The 13,986-nt window shown below is 48.7% G+C and overlaps 1 protein-coding gene across 2 annotated transcripts in view; it reads left to right on the top strand.

Moving 5' to 3' along the window:
* The window catches only part of LOC110516739 (unconventional myosin-X-like), a 311,555-nt gene that overhangs the window by 285,802 nt on the left and 11,767 nt on the right, over positions 1–13,986 (top strand). For both annotated transcript variants that reach the window (XR_005051402.1, XM_036975363.1), the window contains exons 33-38: positions 612–819; positions 3,723–3,859; positions 4,572–4,695; positions 4,995–5,165; positions 5,390–5,524; positions 7,041–7,202. Coding sequence is in view for 1 of the 2 variants with exons in the window: in XM_036975363.1 (XP_036831258.1) it covers positions 612–819; positions 3,723–3,859; positions 4,572–4,695; positions 4,995–5,165; positions 5,390–5,524; positions 7,041–7,202 (937 nt within the window). In the remaining variant the exon portion in view is untranslated. The remainder of the gene's footprint in view (positions 1–611; positions 820–3,722; positions 3,860–4,571; positions 4,696–4,994; positions 5,166–5,389; positions 5,525–7,040; positions 7,203–13,986) is intronic.

Below are 13,986 nucleotides of genomic sequence, written 5' to 3'. Positions count from 1 at the left end.
AGCTTCTAGTCAGCAGAATGTGTTCCCTTCCTATAGCTTATAGGAAGCAGAATGTGTTCCCTTCCTATAGCTCCTAGTCAGCAGAATGTGTTCCCTTCCTATAGCTCCTAGTCAGCAGAATGTGTTCCCTTCCTATAGCTCCTAGTCAGCAGAATGTGTTCCCTTCCTATAGCTCCTAGTCAGCAGAATGTGTTCCCTTCCTATAGCTTCTAGTCAGCAGAATGTGTTCCCTTCCTATAGCTTCTAGTCAGCAGAATATGTTCCCTTCCTATAGCTTCTAGTCAGCAGAATGTGTTCCCTCCCTATAGCTTATAGTCAGCAGAATGTGTTCCCTTCCTATAACTCCTAGTCAGCAGAATGTGTTCCCTCCCTATAGCTCCTAGTCAGCAGAATGTGTTCCCTCCCTATAGCTCCTAGTCAGTAGAATGTGTTCCCTTCCTATAGCTTATAGGAAGCAGAATGTGTTCCCTTCCTATAGGTTGTGGTATAAACAGACATATGTACTGTGATTGATTTGTATGGATGGGTAAACTGGACAGTATGACATCAGTAACGTTGATTTGCTCCTCCTCTACACCTCAGTGACCCTCTCTCTGTCTGTTCTTCTCCAGGGTGAAGGAGCAGTTTCCTGGAACAGAGGTGGACATGTTTGCCCATTTCATAGGTGAGTCTCTGAAGAGGACCAAGGTCAGGGACTTTGTACCGTCTCAGGAGGAGATCGTAGCCTTACTGACCAGGCAGGAAATGACTACTACGGTCTACTGCCACGGAGGAGGATCCTGCAAGATCTCCATCAACTCACACACCACCGCTGGAGAGGTAACGAATGCTGCGCTGCTCTGACATGTCCACATCTCAACTACGCTGTCCTGTCCTATGTCCAGTTCTGTGGATTATACTAGAAAAAGTTTTTTCCACAAGGAGTAGTAGCTGTAAAATACAGTATATACAGTGCTGTGCTGTCCCCAGGTGGTGAGGTTTAGTCAGATGTTTTAATGTCCCTCTGTCCCCAGGTGGTGAGGTTTAGTCAGATGTGTTAATGTCCCTCTGTCCCCAGGTGGTGAGGTTTAGTCAGATGTGTTAATGTCCCTCCGTCCTGCCTGTCCCCAGGTGGTGAGGTTTAGTCAGATGTGTTAATGTCCCTCTGTCCCCAGGTGGTGAGGTTTAGTCAGATGTGTTAATGTCCCTCCGTCCTGCCTGTCCCCAGGTGGTGAGGTTTAGTCAGATGTGTTAATGTCCCTCCGTCCTGCCTGTCCCCAGGTGGTGAGGTTTAGTCAGATGTGTTAATGTCCCTCTGTCCCCAGGTGGTGAGGTTTAGTCAGATGTGTTAATGTCCCTCCGTCCTGCCTGTCCCCAGGTGGTGAGGTTTAGTCAGATGTGTTAATGTCCCTCTGTCCCCAGGTGGTGAGGTTTAGTCAGATGTGTTAATGTCCCTCCGTCCTGCCTGTCCCCAGGTGGTGAGGTTTAGTCAGATGTGTTAATGTCCCTCTGTCCCCAGGTGGTGAGGTTTAGTCAGATGTGTTAATGTCCCTCCGTCCTGCCTGTCCCCAGGTGGTGAGGTTTAGTCAGATGTGTTAATGTCCCTCCGTCCTGCCTGTCCCCAGGTGGTGAGGTTTAGTCAGATGTGTTAATGTCCCTCCGTCCTGCCTGTCCCCAGGTGGTGAGGTTTAGTCAGATGTTTTAATGTCCCTCTGTCCTGCCTGTCCCCAGGTGGTGAGGTTTAGTCAGATGTTTTAATGTCCCTCTGTCCCCAGGTGGTGAGGTTTAGTCAGATGTGTTAATGTCCCTCCGTCCTGCCTGTCCCCAGGTGGTGAGGTTTAGTCAGATGTGTTAATGTCCCTCCGTCCTGCCTGTCCCCAGGTGGTGAGGTTTAGTCAGATGTGTTAATGTCCCTCCGTCCTGCCTGTCCCCAGGTGGTGAGGTTTAGTCAGATGTGTTAATGTCCCTCTGTCCCCAGGTGGTGAGGTTTAGTCAGATGTGTTAATGTCCCTCCGTCCTGCCTGTCCCCAGGTGGTGAGGTTTAGTCAGATGTGTTAATGTCCCTCCGTCCTGCCTGTCCCCAGGTGGTGAGGTTTAGTCAGATGTGTTAATGTCCCTCCGTCCTGCCTGTCCCCAGGTGGTGAGGTTTAGTCAGATGTGTTAATGTCCCTCTGTCCCCAGGTGGTGAGGTTTAGTCAGATGTGTTAATGTCCCTCCGTCCTGCCTGTCCCCAGGTGGTGAGGTTTAGTCAGATGTGTTAATGTCCCTCCGTCCTGCCTGTCCCCAGGTGGTGAGGTTTAGTCAGATGTGTTAATGTCCCTCTGTCCCCAGGTGGTGAGGTTTAGTCAGATGTGTTAATGTCCCTCCGTCCTGCCTGTCCCCAGGTGGTGAGGTTTAGTCAGATGTGTTAATGTCCCTCTGTCCCCAGGTGGTGAGGTTTAGTCAGATGTGTTAATGTCCCTCCGTCCTGCCTGTCCCCAGGTGGTGAGGTTTAGTCAGATGTGTTAATGTCCCTCTGTCCCCAGGTGGTGAGGTTTAGTCAGATGTGTTAATGTCCCTCCGTCCTGCCTGTCCCCAGGTGGTGAGGTTTAGTCAGATGTGTTAATGTCCCTCCGTCCTGCCTGTCCCCAGGTGGTGAGGTTTAGTCAGATGTGTTAATGTCCCTCCGTCCTGCCTGTCCCCAGGTGGTGAGGTTTAGTCAGATGTTTTAATGTCCCTCTGTCCTGCCTGTCCCCAGGTGGTGAGGTTTAGTCAGATGTTTTAATGTCCCTCTGTCCCCAGGTGGTGAGGTTTAGTCAGATGTGTTAATGTCCCTCCGTCCTGCCTGTCCCCAGGTGGTGAGGTTTAGTCAGATGTGTTAATGTCCCTCCGTCCTGCCTGTCCCCAGGTGGTGAGGTTTAGTCAGATGTGTTAATGTCCCTCTGTCCCCAGGTGGTGAGGTTTAGTCAGATGTGTTAATGTCCCTCCGTCCTGCCTGTCCCCAGGTGGTGAGGTTTAGTCAGATGTGTTAATGTCCCTCCGTCCTGCCTGTCCCCAGGTGGTGAGGTTTAGTCAGATGTGTTAATGTCCCTCCGTCCTGCCTGTCCCCAGGTGGTGAGGTTTAGTCAGATGTTTTAATGTCCCTCTGTCCTGCCTGTCCCCAGGTGGTGAGGTTTAGTCAGATGTTTTAATGTCCCTCTGTCCCCAGGTGGTGAGGTTTAGTCAGATGTGTTAATGTCCCTCCGTCCTGCCTGTCCCCAGGTGGTGAGGTTTAGTCGGATGTGTTAATGTCCCTCCGTCCTGCCTGTCCCCAGGTGGTGAGGTTTAGTCAGATGTGTTAATGTCCCTCCGTCCTGCCTGTCCCCAGGTGGTGAGGTTTAGTCAGATGTGTTAATGTCCCTCCGTCCTGCCTGTCCCCAGGTGGTGAGGTTTAGTCAGATGTGTTAATGTCCCTCTGTCCCCAGGTGGTGAGGTTTAGTCAGATGTGTTAATGTCCCTCCGTCCTGCCTGTCCCCAGGTGGTGAGGTTTAGTCAGATGTGTTAATGTCCCTCTGTCCCCAGGTGGTGAGGTTTAGTCAGATGTGTTAATGTCCCTCCGTCCTGCCTGTCCCCAGGTGGTGAGGTTTAGTCAAATGTGTTAATGTCCCTCTGTCCCCAGGTGGTGAGGTTTAGTCAGATGTGTTAATGTCCCTCCGTCCTGCCTGTCCCCAGGTGGTGAGGTTTAGTCAGATGTGTTAATGTCCCTCCGTCCTGCCTGTCCCCAGGTGGTGGAGAAGTTGATCCGAGGCCTGGCCATGGAGGACAGTAGAAACATGTTTTCCCTGTTTCAACACAACAACACTACGGACCGGGCTGTGGAGAGCAGAGTCATCGTGGCTGACGTACTCGCCAAGTTTGAGAGGTGAGAGTTCAGCTGGAGAGATGCACAGAGAATAGACCTTTTTTTGCCATTTATGAATTTGTTATTCAAAACTATTATTTTTTTTATACCTTAAGGGGTCCTAAAATTCCAAATCAAATAGCTAAATGATTCATAGTATGACCATATTAAACCAATATGTCAGCACCCCCCCCCAATGTCTTAGACTCTAAATAATTAATGAAGCTGGTTACTGATGTGGTATACGCCTCATATTCCAGTCTGTGCCAAGGAAACAGTCCTGTAGTGTAGCATCCGTGTCATCAGACCACTTCCATATTGAGCACATCACTGGTACTTCCTGTTTGAGTTTTTGCTTGTAAGCAGGAATCGGGAAGATAGAGTTATGGTCATATTTGTCAAAGGGAGGGCTAGGGAGAGCCTTATATGCGTTTCTTGCCAACTCCTATGGTCATTGTCACGCTGTTGTGGTGTTAGCAAGACAGCTCAAAGATATCATAACTACCCACAGAGAGATATCAGCATGACACATACATGATTAAATACTGTAGCTCTCATCTCTGACTCCCACACTTCTTGGGTTTATTACTGTACATTTGCTGAGAAAAATGTTTGACAATGGTTGGTTGGTTGATTGATTGGCTGATTAATTGGTTGGTTGGTTGGTTGGTTGATTGGTTGGTTGATTGATTAATTGGTTGTTGTTGTTTTTTCTTGATTGACTAATTTCCAGGCTGTCAGGCAGTGAGGAAGTAGAGGAGGAGGGACAGTGGAAGCTCTACTTCAAACTCTACTGTTTCCTGGATGTAGAGAGCATGCCCAAGGAAGGGGTGGAGTTCGCTTTCATGTTCGAACAGGTCAGTTACTTCCTGGTCTGCCATTTTGCTACTATTAGACAGCATTTGGATAGAGAAATACAGTGTCAACACCTGGATAGAGAAATACAGAATAAAATGTTGCATATAGTTGATAAGAAGAGGTACTTCGGGCGCTACCCTACAGCGCCAGAATACCTGGATCTAAATGTAAATGTATTTGAATGATAATGTCAAAGTAATATATTAATGTATTTTATTGATAATATAAATGTAATGTCATGTAAATATAACTTAATGTTCATGTAAATGTAATGTTGTAATATACATGTCTCCTCCAGGCTCATGAGTCTCTGACCAGCGGTCACCTCCCTGCCCCAGAAGACACCCTGCAGCACCTGGCCGCTCTCAGGCTCCAGTTCCTCCACGGAGACAAGGCCCGGGTCAGCTGGTCTCTGGACACCGTCTACCCTGTAGGCAGGCTCCGCGCACGCATCCTGCACTTCACCAAGGTAGGTAACGCTCCATCCAGGGGGTGCTGCTCTGCGGCTTGACCCTTTGTGTGCGAGTGTGTGTGTGTGTGTGTGTGTGTGCGTGCATTGCGTGTCTGTGTCTGAGTGCTATTTGGGGAGGTTGACAACTAAGGAAGTTCCACATTTCCGGTGTTCACTGTAACAAATGGACAAAAAAAGTGTATTGTTTTGCTTTGGTGGACTAAGTGTATTATTTTGTATAGGTGGGCGCGGCCGGCGGGACGGGGCCAGGGGGCCACACCCTGGAGCGGAGGCGGACCAGCTTCCTGGATGGGACCCTGCGCCGCAGCGGGCTGAAGACGGGCTCCATGAAGAAACAGAAGATGGAGGAGGAACAGGTAGCCTAGCGGTTAGAGGAGGAACAGGTAGCCAAGCGGTTAGAGGAGGAACAAGTAGCCTAGCGGTTAGGCCAGGAACAGGTAGCCTAGCGGTTAGAGGAGGAACAGGTAGCCTAGCGGTTAGAGGAGGAACAGGTATCCTAGCGGTTAGAGAAAGAACAGGTAGCCTAGCGGTTAGAGGAGGAACAGGTAGCCTAGCGGTTAGAGGAGGAACAGGTAGCCTAGCGGTTAGAGGAGGAACAGGTAGCCTAGCGGTTAGAGGAGGAACAGGTAACCTAGCGGTTAGGCCAGGAACAGGTAGCCTAGCGGTTAGAGGAGGAACAGGTAACCTAGCGGTTAGGCCAGGAACAGGTAGCCTAGCGGTTAGAGGAGGAACAGGTAGCCTAGCGGTTAGAGGAGGAACAGGTAGCCCAGCGGTTAGAGGAGGAACAGGTAGCCTAGCGGTTAGGCCAGGAACAGGTAGCCTAGCGGTTAGGCCAGGAACAGGTAGCCTAGCGGTTAGAGGAGGAACAGGTAGCCTGGCGGTTAGAGGAGGAACAGGTAGCCTAGCGGTTAGAGGAGGAACAGGTAGCCTAGCGGTTAGAGGAGGAACAGGTAGCTGGCGGTTAGAGGAGGAACAAGTAGCCTAGCGGTTAGAGGAGGGACAGGTAGCCTAGCGGTTAGAGGAGGAACAGGTAGCCTAGCGGTTAGGCCAGGAACAGGTAGCCTAGCGGTTAGAGGAGGAACAGGTAGCCTAGCGGTTAGAGGAGGAACAAGTAGCCTAGCGGTTAGGCCAGGAACAGGTAGCCTAGCAGTTAGAGGAGGAACAGGTAGCCTAGCGGTTAGAGGAGGAACAGGTAGCCTAGCGGTTAGAGGAGGAACAGGTATCCTAGCGGTTAGAGGAGGAACAGGTAGCCCGGCGGTTAGAGGAGGAACAAGTTGCCTAGCGGTTAGAGGAGGAACAGGTAGCCTGGCGGTTAGAGGAGGAACAGGTAGCCTGGCGGTTAGAGGAGGAACAGGTATCCTAGCGGTTAGAGGAGGAACAGGTAGCCCGGCGGTTAGAGGAGGAACAAGTAGCCTGGCGGTTAGAGGAGGAACAGGTAGCCTGGCGGTTAGAGGAGGAACAGGTAGCCTAGCGGTTAGAGGAGGAACAGGTAGCCTAGCGGTTAGAGGAGGAACAGGTAGCCTAGCGGTTAGGCCAGGAACAGGTAGCCTAGCGGTTAGGCCAGGAACAGGTAGCCTAGCGGTTAGGCCAGGAACAGGTAGCCTAGCGGTTAGAGGAGGAACAGGTAGCCTAGCGGTTAGAGGAGGAACAGGTAGCCTAGCGGTTAGAGAAGGAACAGGTAGCCTAGGGGTTAGAGGAGGAACAGGTAGCCTAGCGGTTAGAGGAGTTTAGAGAAGCGTTCGAATCCCAGCTCCGACTGGAAACATCTGGTGTAGTCAATGAAACCAGAGGGTTGCTGACATCATCCTGGATATTGTCGCCTGTTGTTATGCCCTTGAGCAAGGTACTAAGTCTTGGCTGGTTCTTGTTCAGATGCTAGAGATGTGGGTGAAGGAGGAGACCTCAGCCACCAGAACCTCCATCTTAGAGAAGTGGTCCCGTCTCCAGGGACTGGACCAGCACACAGCCATGCTCAAATACATGAACATCATCAAGGAGTGGCCTGGATATGGGTCCACACTGTTCGACGTGGAGGTAAATACATACATACAGGTGTAATGTGATGATACTGTGGTGAATAGGGATAGGGATGATACTGTGGTGAATAGGGCTAGGGAGGATACTGTGGTGAATAGGGCTAGGGATGATACTGTGGTGAATAGGGCTAGGGATGATACTGTGGTGAATAGGGCTAGGGATGATACTGTGGTGAATAGGGCTAGGGATGATACTGTGGTGAATAGGGCTAGGGATGATACTGTGGTGAATAAGGCTAGGGAGAATACTGTGGTGAATAGGGCTAGGGATGATACTGTGGTGAATAGGGCTAGGGAGGATACTGGGGTGAATAGGACTAGGGAGGATACTGTGGTGAATAGGGCTAGGGATGATCCTGTGGTGAATAGGGCTAGGGATGATACTGTGGTGAATAGGGCTAGGGATGATACTGTGGTGAATAGGGCTAGGGGTGATACTGTGGTGAATAGGGCTAGGGATGATACTGTGGTGAATAAGGCTAGGGATGATACTGTGGTGAATAGGTTTAGGGATGATACTGTGGTGAATAGGGCTAGGGATGATACTGTGGTGAATAGGGCTAGGTATGATACTGTGGTGAATAGGGCTAGGGATGATACTGTGGTGAATAGGGCTAGGGAGGATACTGTGGTGAATAGGGCTAGGGATGATACTGTGGTGAATATGGCTAGGGATGATACTGTGGTGAATAGGGCTAGGGATGATACTGTGGTGAATAAGGCTAGGGATGATACTGTGGTGAATAGGGCTAGGGATGATACTGTGGTGAATAGGGCTAGGGATGATACTGTGGTGAATAGGGCTAGGGATGATACTGTGGTGAATAGGGCTAGGGATGATACTGTGGTGAATAGGGCTAGGGATGATACTGTGGTGAATAAGGCTAGGGATGATACTGTGGTGAATAAGGCTAGGGATGATACTGTGGTGAATAGGGCTAGGGATGATACTGTGGTGAATAGGGCTAGGGATGATGCTGTGGTGAATAGGGCTAGGGATGATACTGTGGTGAATAGGGCTAAGGATGATACTGTGGTGAATAAGGCTAGGGATGATACTGTGGTGAATAGGGCTAGGGATGATACTGTGGTGAATAGGGCTAGGGATGATACTGTGGTGAATAAGGCTAGGGATGATACTGTGGTGAATAAGGCTAGGGATGATACTGTGGTGAATAAGGCTAGGGATGATACTGTGGTGAATAAGGCTAGGGATGATACTGTGGTGAATAGGGCTAGGGAGGATACTGTGGTGAATAGGGCTAGGGATGATCCTGTGGTGAATAGGGCTAGGGATGATACTGTGGTGAATAGGGCTAGGGATGATACTGTGGTGAATAGGGCTAGGGGTGATACTGTGGTGAATAGGGCTAGGGATGATACTGTGGTGAATAAGGCTAGGGATGATACTGTGGTGAATAGGGCTAGGGATGATACTGTGGTGAATAGGGCTAGGGATGATACTGTGGTGAATAGGGCTAGGTATGATACTGTGGTGAATAGGGCTAGGGATGATACTGTGGTGAATAGGGCTAGGGAGGATACTGTGGTGAATAGGGCTAGGGATGATACTGTGGTGAATATGGCTAGGGATGATACTGTGGTGAATAGGGCTAGGGATGATACTGTGGTGAATAAGGCTAGGGATGATACTGTGGTGAATAGGGCTAGGGATGATACTGTGGTGAATAGGGCTAGGGATGATACTGTGGTGAATAGGGCTAGGGATGATACTGTGGTGAATAGGGCTAGGGATGATACTGTGGTGAATAGGGCTAGGGATGATACTGTGGTGAATAAGGCTAGGGATGATACTGTGGTGAATAAGGCTAGGGATGATACTGTGGTGAATAGGGCTAGGGATGATACTGTGGTGAATAGGGCTAGGGATGATGCTGTGGTGAATAGGGCTAGGGATGATACTGTGGTGAATAGGGCTAAGGATGATACTGTGGTGAATAAGGCTAGGGATGATACTGTGGTGAATAGGGCTAGGGATGATACTGTGGTGAATAGGGCTAGGGATGATACTGTGGTGAATAAGGCTAGGGATGATACTGTGGTGAATAGGGCTAGGGATGATAATGTGGTGAATAGGGCTAGGGATGATACTGTGGTGAATAAGGCTAGGGATGATACTGTGGTGAATAGGGCTAGGGATGATACTGTGGTGAATAGGGCTAGGGATGATACTGTGGTGAATAGGGCTAAGGATGATACTGTGGTGAATAAGGCTAGGGATGATACTGTGGTGAATAGGGCTAGGGATGATACTGTGGTGAATAGGGCTAGGGATGATACTGTGGTGAATAAGGCTAGGGATGATACTGTGGTGAATAAGGCTAGGGATGATACTGTGGTGAATATGGCTAGGGATGATACTGTGGTGAATAGGGCTAGGGATGATACTGTGGTGAATAAGGCTAGGGATGATACTGTGGTGAATAGGGCTAGGGATGATACTGTGGTGAATAGGGCTAGGGATGATACTGTGGTGAATAGGGCTAGGGATGATAGTGTGGTGAATAGGGCTAGGGATGATACTGTGGTGAATAGGGCTAGGGATGATACTGTGGTGAATAGGGCTAGGGATGATACTGTGGTGAATAGGGCTAAGGATGATACTGTGGTGAATAAGGCTAGGGATGATACTGTGGTGAATAGGGCTAGGGATGATACTGTGGTGAATAAGGATAGGGATGATACTGTGGTGAATAGGGCTATGGATGATACTGTGGTGAATAAGGCTAGGGATGATACTGTGGTGAATAGGGCTAGGGATGATACTGTGGTGAATAGGGCTAGGGATGATACTGTGGTGAATAGGGCTAGGGATGATACTGTGGTGAATAGGGCTAGGGATGATACTGTGGTGAATAAGGCTAGGGATGATACTGTGGTGAATAAGGCTAGGGATGATACTGTGGTGAATAAGGCTAGGGATGATACTGTGGTGAATAAGGCTAGGGATGATACTGTGGTGAATATGGCTAGGGATGATACTGTGGTGAATAGGGCTAGGGATGATACTGTGGTGAATAGGGCTAGGGATGATACTGTGGTGAATAAGGCTAGGGATGATACTGTGGTGAATAGGGCTAGGGATGATACTGTGGTGAATAAGGCTAGGGATGATACTGTGGTGAATAAGGCTAGGGATGATCCTGTGGTGAATAGGACTAGGGATGATACTGTGGTGAATAGGGCTAGGGATGATACTGTGTTGAATAGGGCTAGGGATGATACTGTGGTGAATAGGGCTAGGGATGATACTGTGGTGAATAGGGCTAGGGATGATACTGTGGTGAATAAGGCTAGGGATGATACTGTGGTGAATAGGGCTAGGGATGATACTGTGGTGAATAAGGCTAGGGATGATACTGTGGTGAATAAGGCTAGGGATGATACTGTGGTGAATAGGGCTAGGGATGATACTGTGGTGAATAAGGCTAGGGATAATACTGTGGTGAATAGGGCTAGGGATGATACTGTGGTGAATAAGGCTAGGGATGATACTGTGGTGAATAAGGCTAGGGATGATACTGTGGTGAATAGGACTAGGGATGATACTGTGGTGAATAGGGCTAGGGATGATACTGTGGTGAATAAGGCTAGGGATGATACTGTGGTGAATAAGGCTAGGGATGATACTGTGGTGAATAGGACTAGGGATGATACTGTGGTGAATAGGGCTAGGGATGATACTGTGGTGAATAAGGCTAGGGATGATACTGTGGTGAATAAGGCTAGGGATGATACTGTGGTGAATAAGGCTAGGGATGATACTGTGGTGAATAAGGCTAGGGATGATACTGTGGTGAATAAGGCTAGGGATGATACTGTGGTGAATAGGGCTAGGGATGATACTGTGGTGAATAGGGCTAGGGATGATACTGTGGTGAATAGGGCTAGGGATGATACTGTGGTGAATAGGGCTAGGGATGATACTGTGGTGAATAAGGCTAGGGATGATACTGTGGTGAATATGGCTAGGGATGATACTGTGGTGAATAGGGCTAGGGATGATACTGTGGTGAATAGGGCTAGGGATGATACTGTGGTGAATTGGGCTAGGGATGATACTGTGGTGAATAAGGCTAGGGATGATACTGTGGTGAATAGGGCTAGGGATGATACTGTGGTGAATAAGGCTAGGGATGATACTGTGGTGAATAAGGCTAGGGATGATCCTGTGGTGAATAGGACTAGGGATGATACTGTGGTGAATAGGGCTAGGGATGATACTGTGGTGAATAGGGCTAGGGATGATACTGTGGTGAATAGGGCTAGGGATGATACTGTGGTGAATAGGGCTAGGGATGATACTGTGGTGAATAAGGCTAGGGATGATACTGTGGTGAATAAGGCTAGGGATGATACTGTGGTGAATAAGGCTAGGGATGATACTGTGGTGAATAGGGCTAGGGATGATACTGTGGTGAATAAGGCTAGGGATGATACTGTGGTGAATAGGGCTAGGGATGATACTGTGGTGAATAGGGCTAGGGATGATACTGTGGTGAATAGGGCTAGGGATGATACTGTGGTGAATAGGGCTAGGGATGATACTGTGGTGAATAGGGCTAGGGATGATACTGTGGTGAATAAGGCTAGGGATGATACTGTGGTGAATAAGGCTAGGGATGATACTGTGGTGAATAAGGCTAGGGATGATACTGTGGTGAATAGGGCTAGGGATGATACTGTGGTGAATAGGGCTAGGGATGATACTGTTGTGAATAGGGCTAGGGATGATACTGTGGTGAATAAGGCTAGGGATGATACTGTGGTGAATAGGGCTAGGGATGATACTGTGGTGAATAAGGCTAGGGATGATACTGTGGTGAATAAGGCTAGGGATGATCCTGTGGTGAATAGGGCTAGGGATGATACTGTGGTGAATAGGGCTAGGGATGATACTGTGGTGAATAAGGCTAGGGATGATACTGTGGTGAATAAGGCTAGGGATGATACTGTGGTGAATAGGACTAGGGATGATACTGTGGTGAATAGGGCTAGGGATGATACTGTGGTGAATAAGGCTATGGATGATACTGTGGTGAATAAGGCTAGGGATGATACTGTGGTGAATAGGGCTAGGGATGATACTGTGGTGAATAGGGCTAGGGATGATACTGTGGTGAATAAGGCTAGGGATGATACTGTGGTGAATAGGGCTAGGGATGATACTGTGGTGAATAGGGCTAGGGATGATACTGTGGTGAATAGGGCTAGGGATGATACTGTGGTGAATAGGGCTAGGGATGATACTGTGGTGAATAGGGCTAGGGATGATACTGTGGTGAATAAGGCTAGGGATGATACTGTGGTGAATAAGGCTAGGGATGATACTGTGGTGAATAGGGCTAGGGATGATACTGTGGTGAATAGGGCTAGGGATGATGCTGTGGTGAATAGGGCTAGGGATGATACTGTGGTGAATAGGGCTAAGGATGATACTGTGGTGAATAAGGCTAGGGATGATACTGTGGTGAATAGGGCTAGGGATGATACTGTGGTGAATAAGGCTAGGGATGATACTGTGGTGAATAGGGCTAGGGATGATAATGTGGTGAATAGGGCTAGGGATGATACTGTGGTGAATAAGGCTAGGGATGATACTGTGGTGAATAGGGCTAGGGATGATACTGTGGTGAATAGGGCTAGGGATGATACTGTGGTGAATAGGGCTAAGGATGATACTGTGGTGAATAAGGCTAGGGATGATACTGTGGTGAATAGGGCTAGGGATGATACTGTGGTGAATAGGGCTAGGGATGATACTGTGGTGAATAAGGCTAGGGATGATACTGTGGTGAATAAGGCTAGGGATGATACTGTGGTGAATATGGCTAGGGATGATACTGTGGTGAATAGGGCTAGGGATGATACTGTGGTGAATAAGGCTAGGGATGATACTGTGGTGAATAGGGCTAGGGATGATACTGTGGTGAATAGGGCTAGGGATGATACTGTGGTGAATAGGGCTAGGGATGATAGTGTGGTGAATAGGGCTAGGGATGATACTGTGGTGAATAGGGCTAGGGATGATACTGTGGTGAATAGGGCTAGGGATGATACTGTGGTGAATAGGGCTAAGGATGATACTGTGGTGAATAAGGCTAGGGATGATACTGTGGTGAATAGGGCTAGGGATGATACTGTGGTGAATAAGGATAGGGATGATACTGTGGTGAATAGGGCTATGGATGATACTGTGGTGAATAAGGCTAGGGATGATACTGTGGTGAATAGGGCTAGGGATGATACTGTGGTGAATAGGGCTAGGGATGATACTGTGGTGAATAGGGCTAGGGATGATACTGTGGTGAATAGGGCTAGGGATGATACTGTGGTGAATAAGGCTAGGGATGATACTGTGGTGAATAAGGCTAGGGATGATACTGTGGTGAATAAGGCTAGGGATGATACTGTGGTGAATAAGGCTAGGGATGATACTGTGGTGAATAGGGCTAGGGATGATACTGTGGTGAATAGGGCTAGGGATGATACTGTGGTGAATAGGGCTAGGGATGATACTGTGGTGAATAAGGCTAGGGATGATACTGTGGTGAATAGGGCTAGGGATGATACTGTGGTGAATAAGGCTAGGGATGATACTGTGGTGAATAAGGCTAGGGATGATCCTGTGGTGAATAGGACTAGGGATGATACTGTGGTGAATAGGGCTAGGGATGATACTGTGTTGAATAGGGCTAGGGATGATACTGTGGTGAATAGGGCTAGGGATGATACTGTGGTGAATAGGGCTAGGGATGATA

The sequence above is a fragment of the Oncorhynchus mykiss genome, chromosome 3 (assembly GCF_013265735.2).
Source record: "Oncorhynchus mykiss isolate Arlee chromosome 3, USDA_OmykA_1.1, whole genome shotgun sequence".
NCBI lineage: Eukaryota > Metazoa > Chordata > Actinopteri > Salmoniformes > Salmonidae > Oncorhynchus > Oncorhynchus mykiss.
The sequence above is the reverse complement of the archived record's forward strand: the minus strand, read 5'-3'. Positions and strand labels throughout refer to the sequence as shown.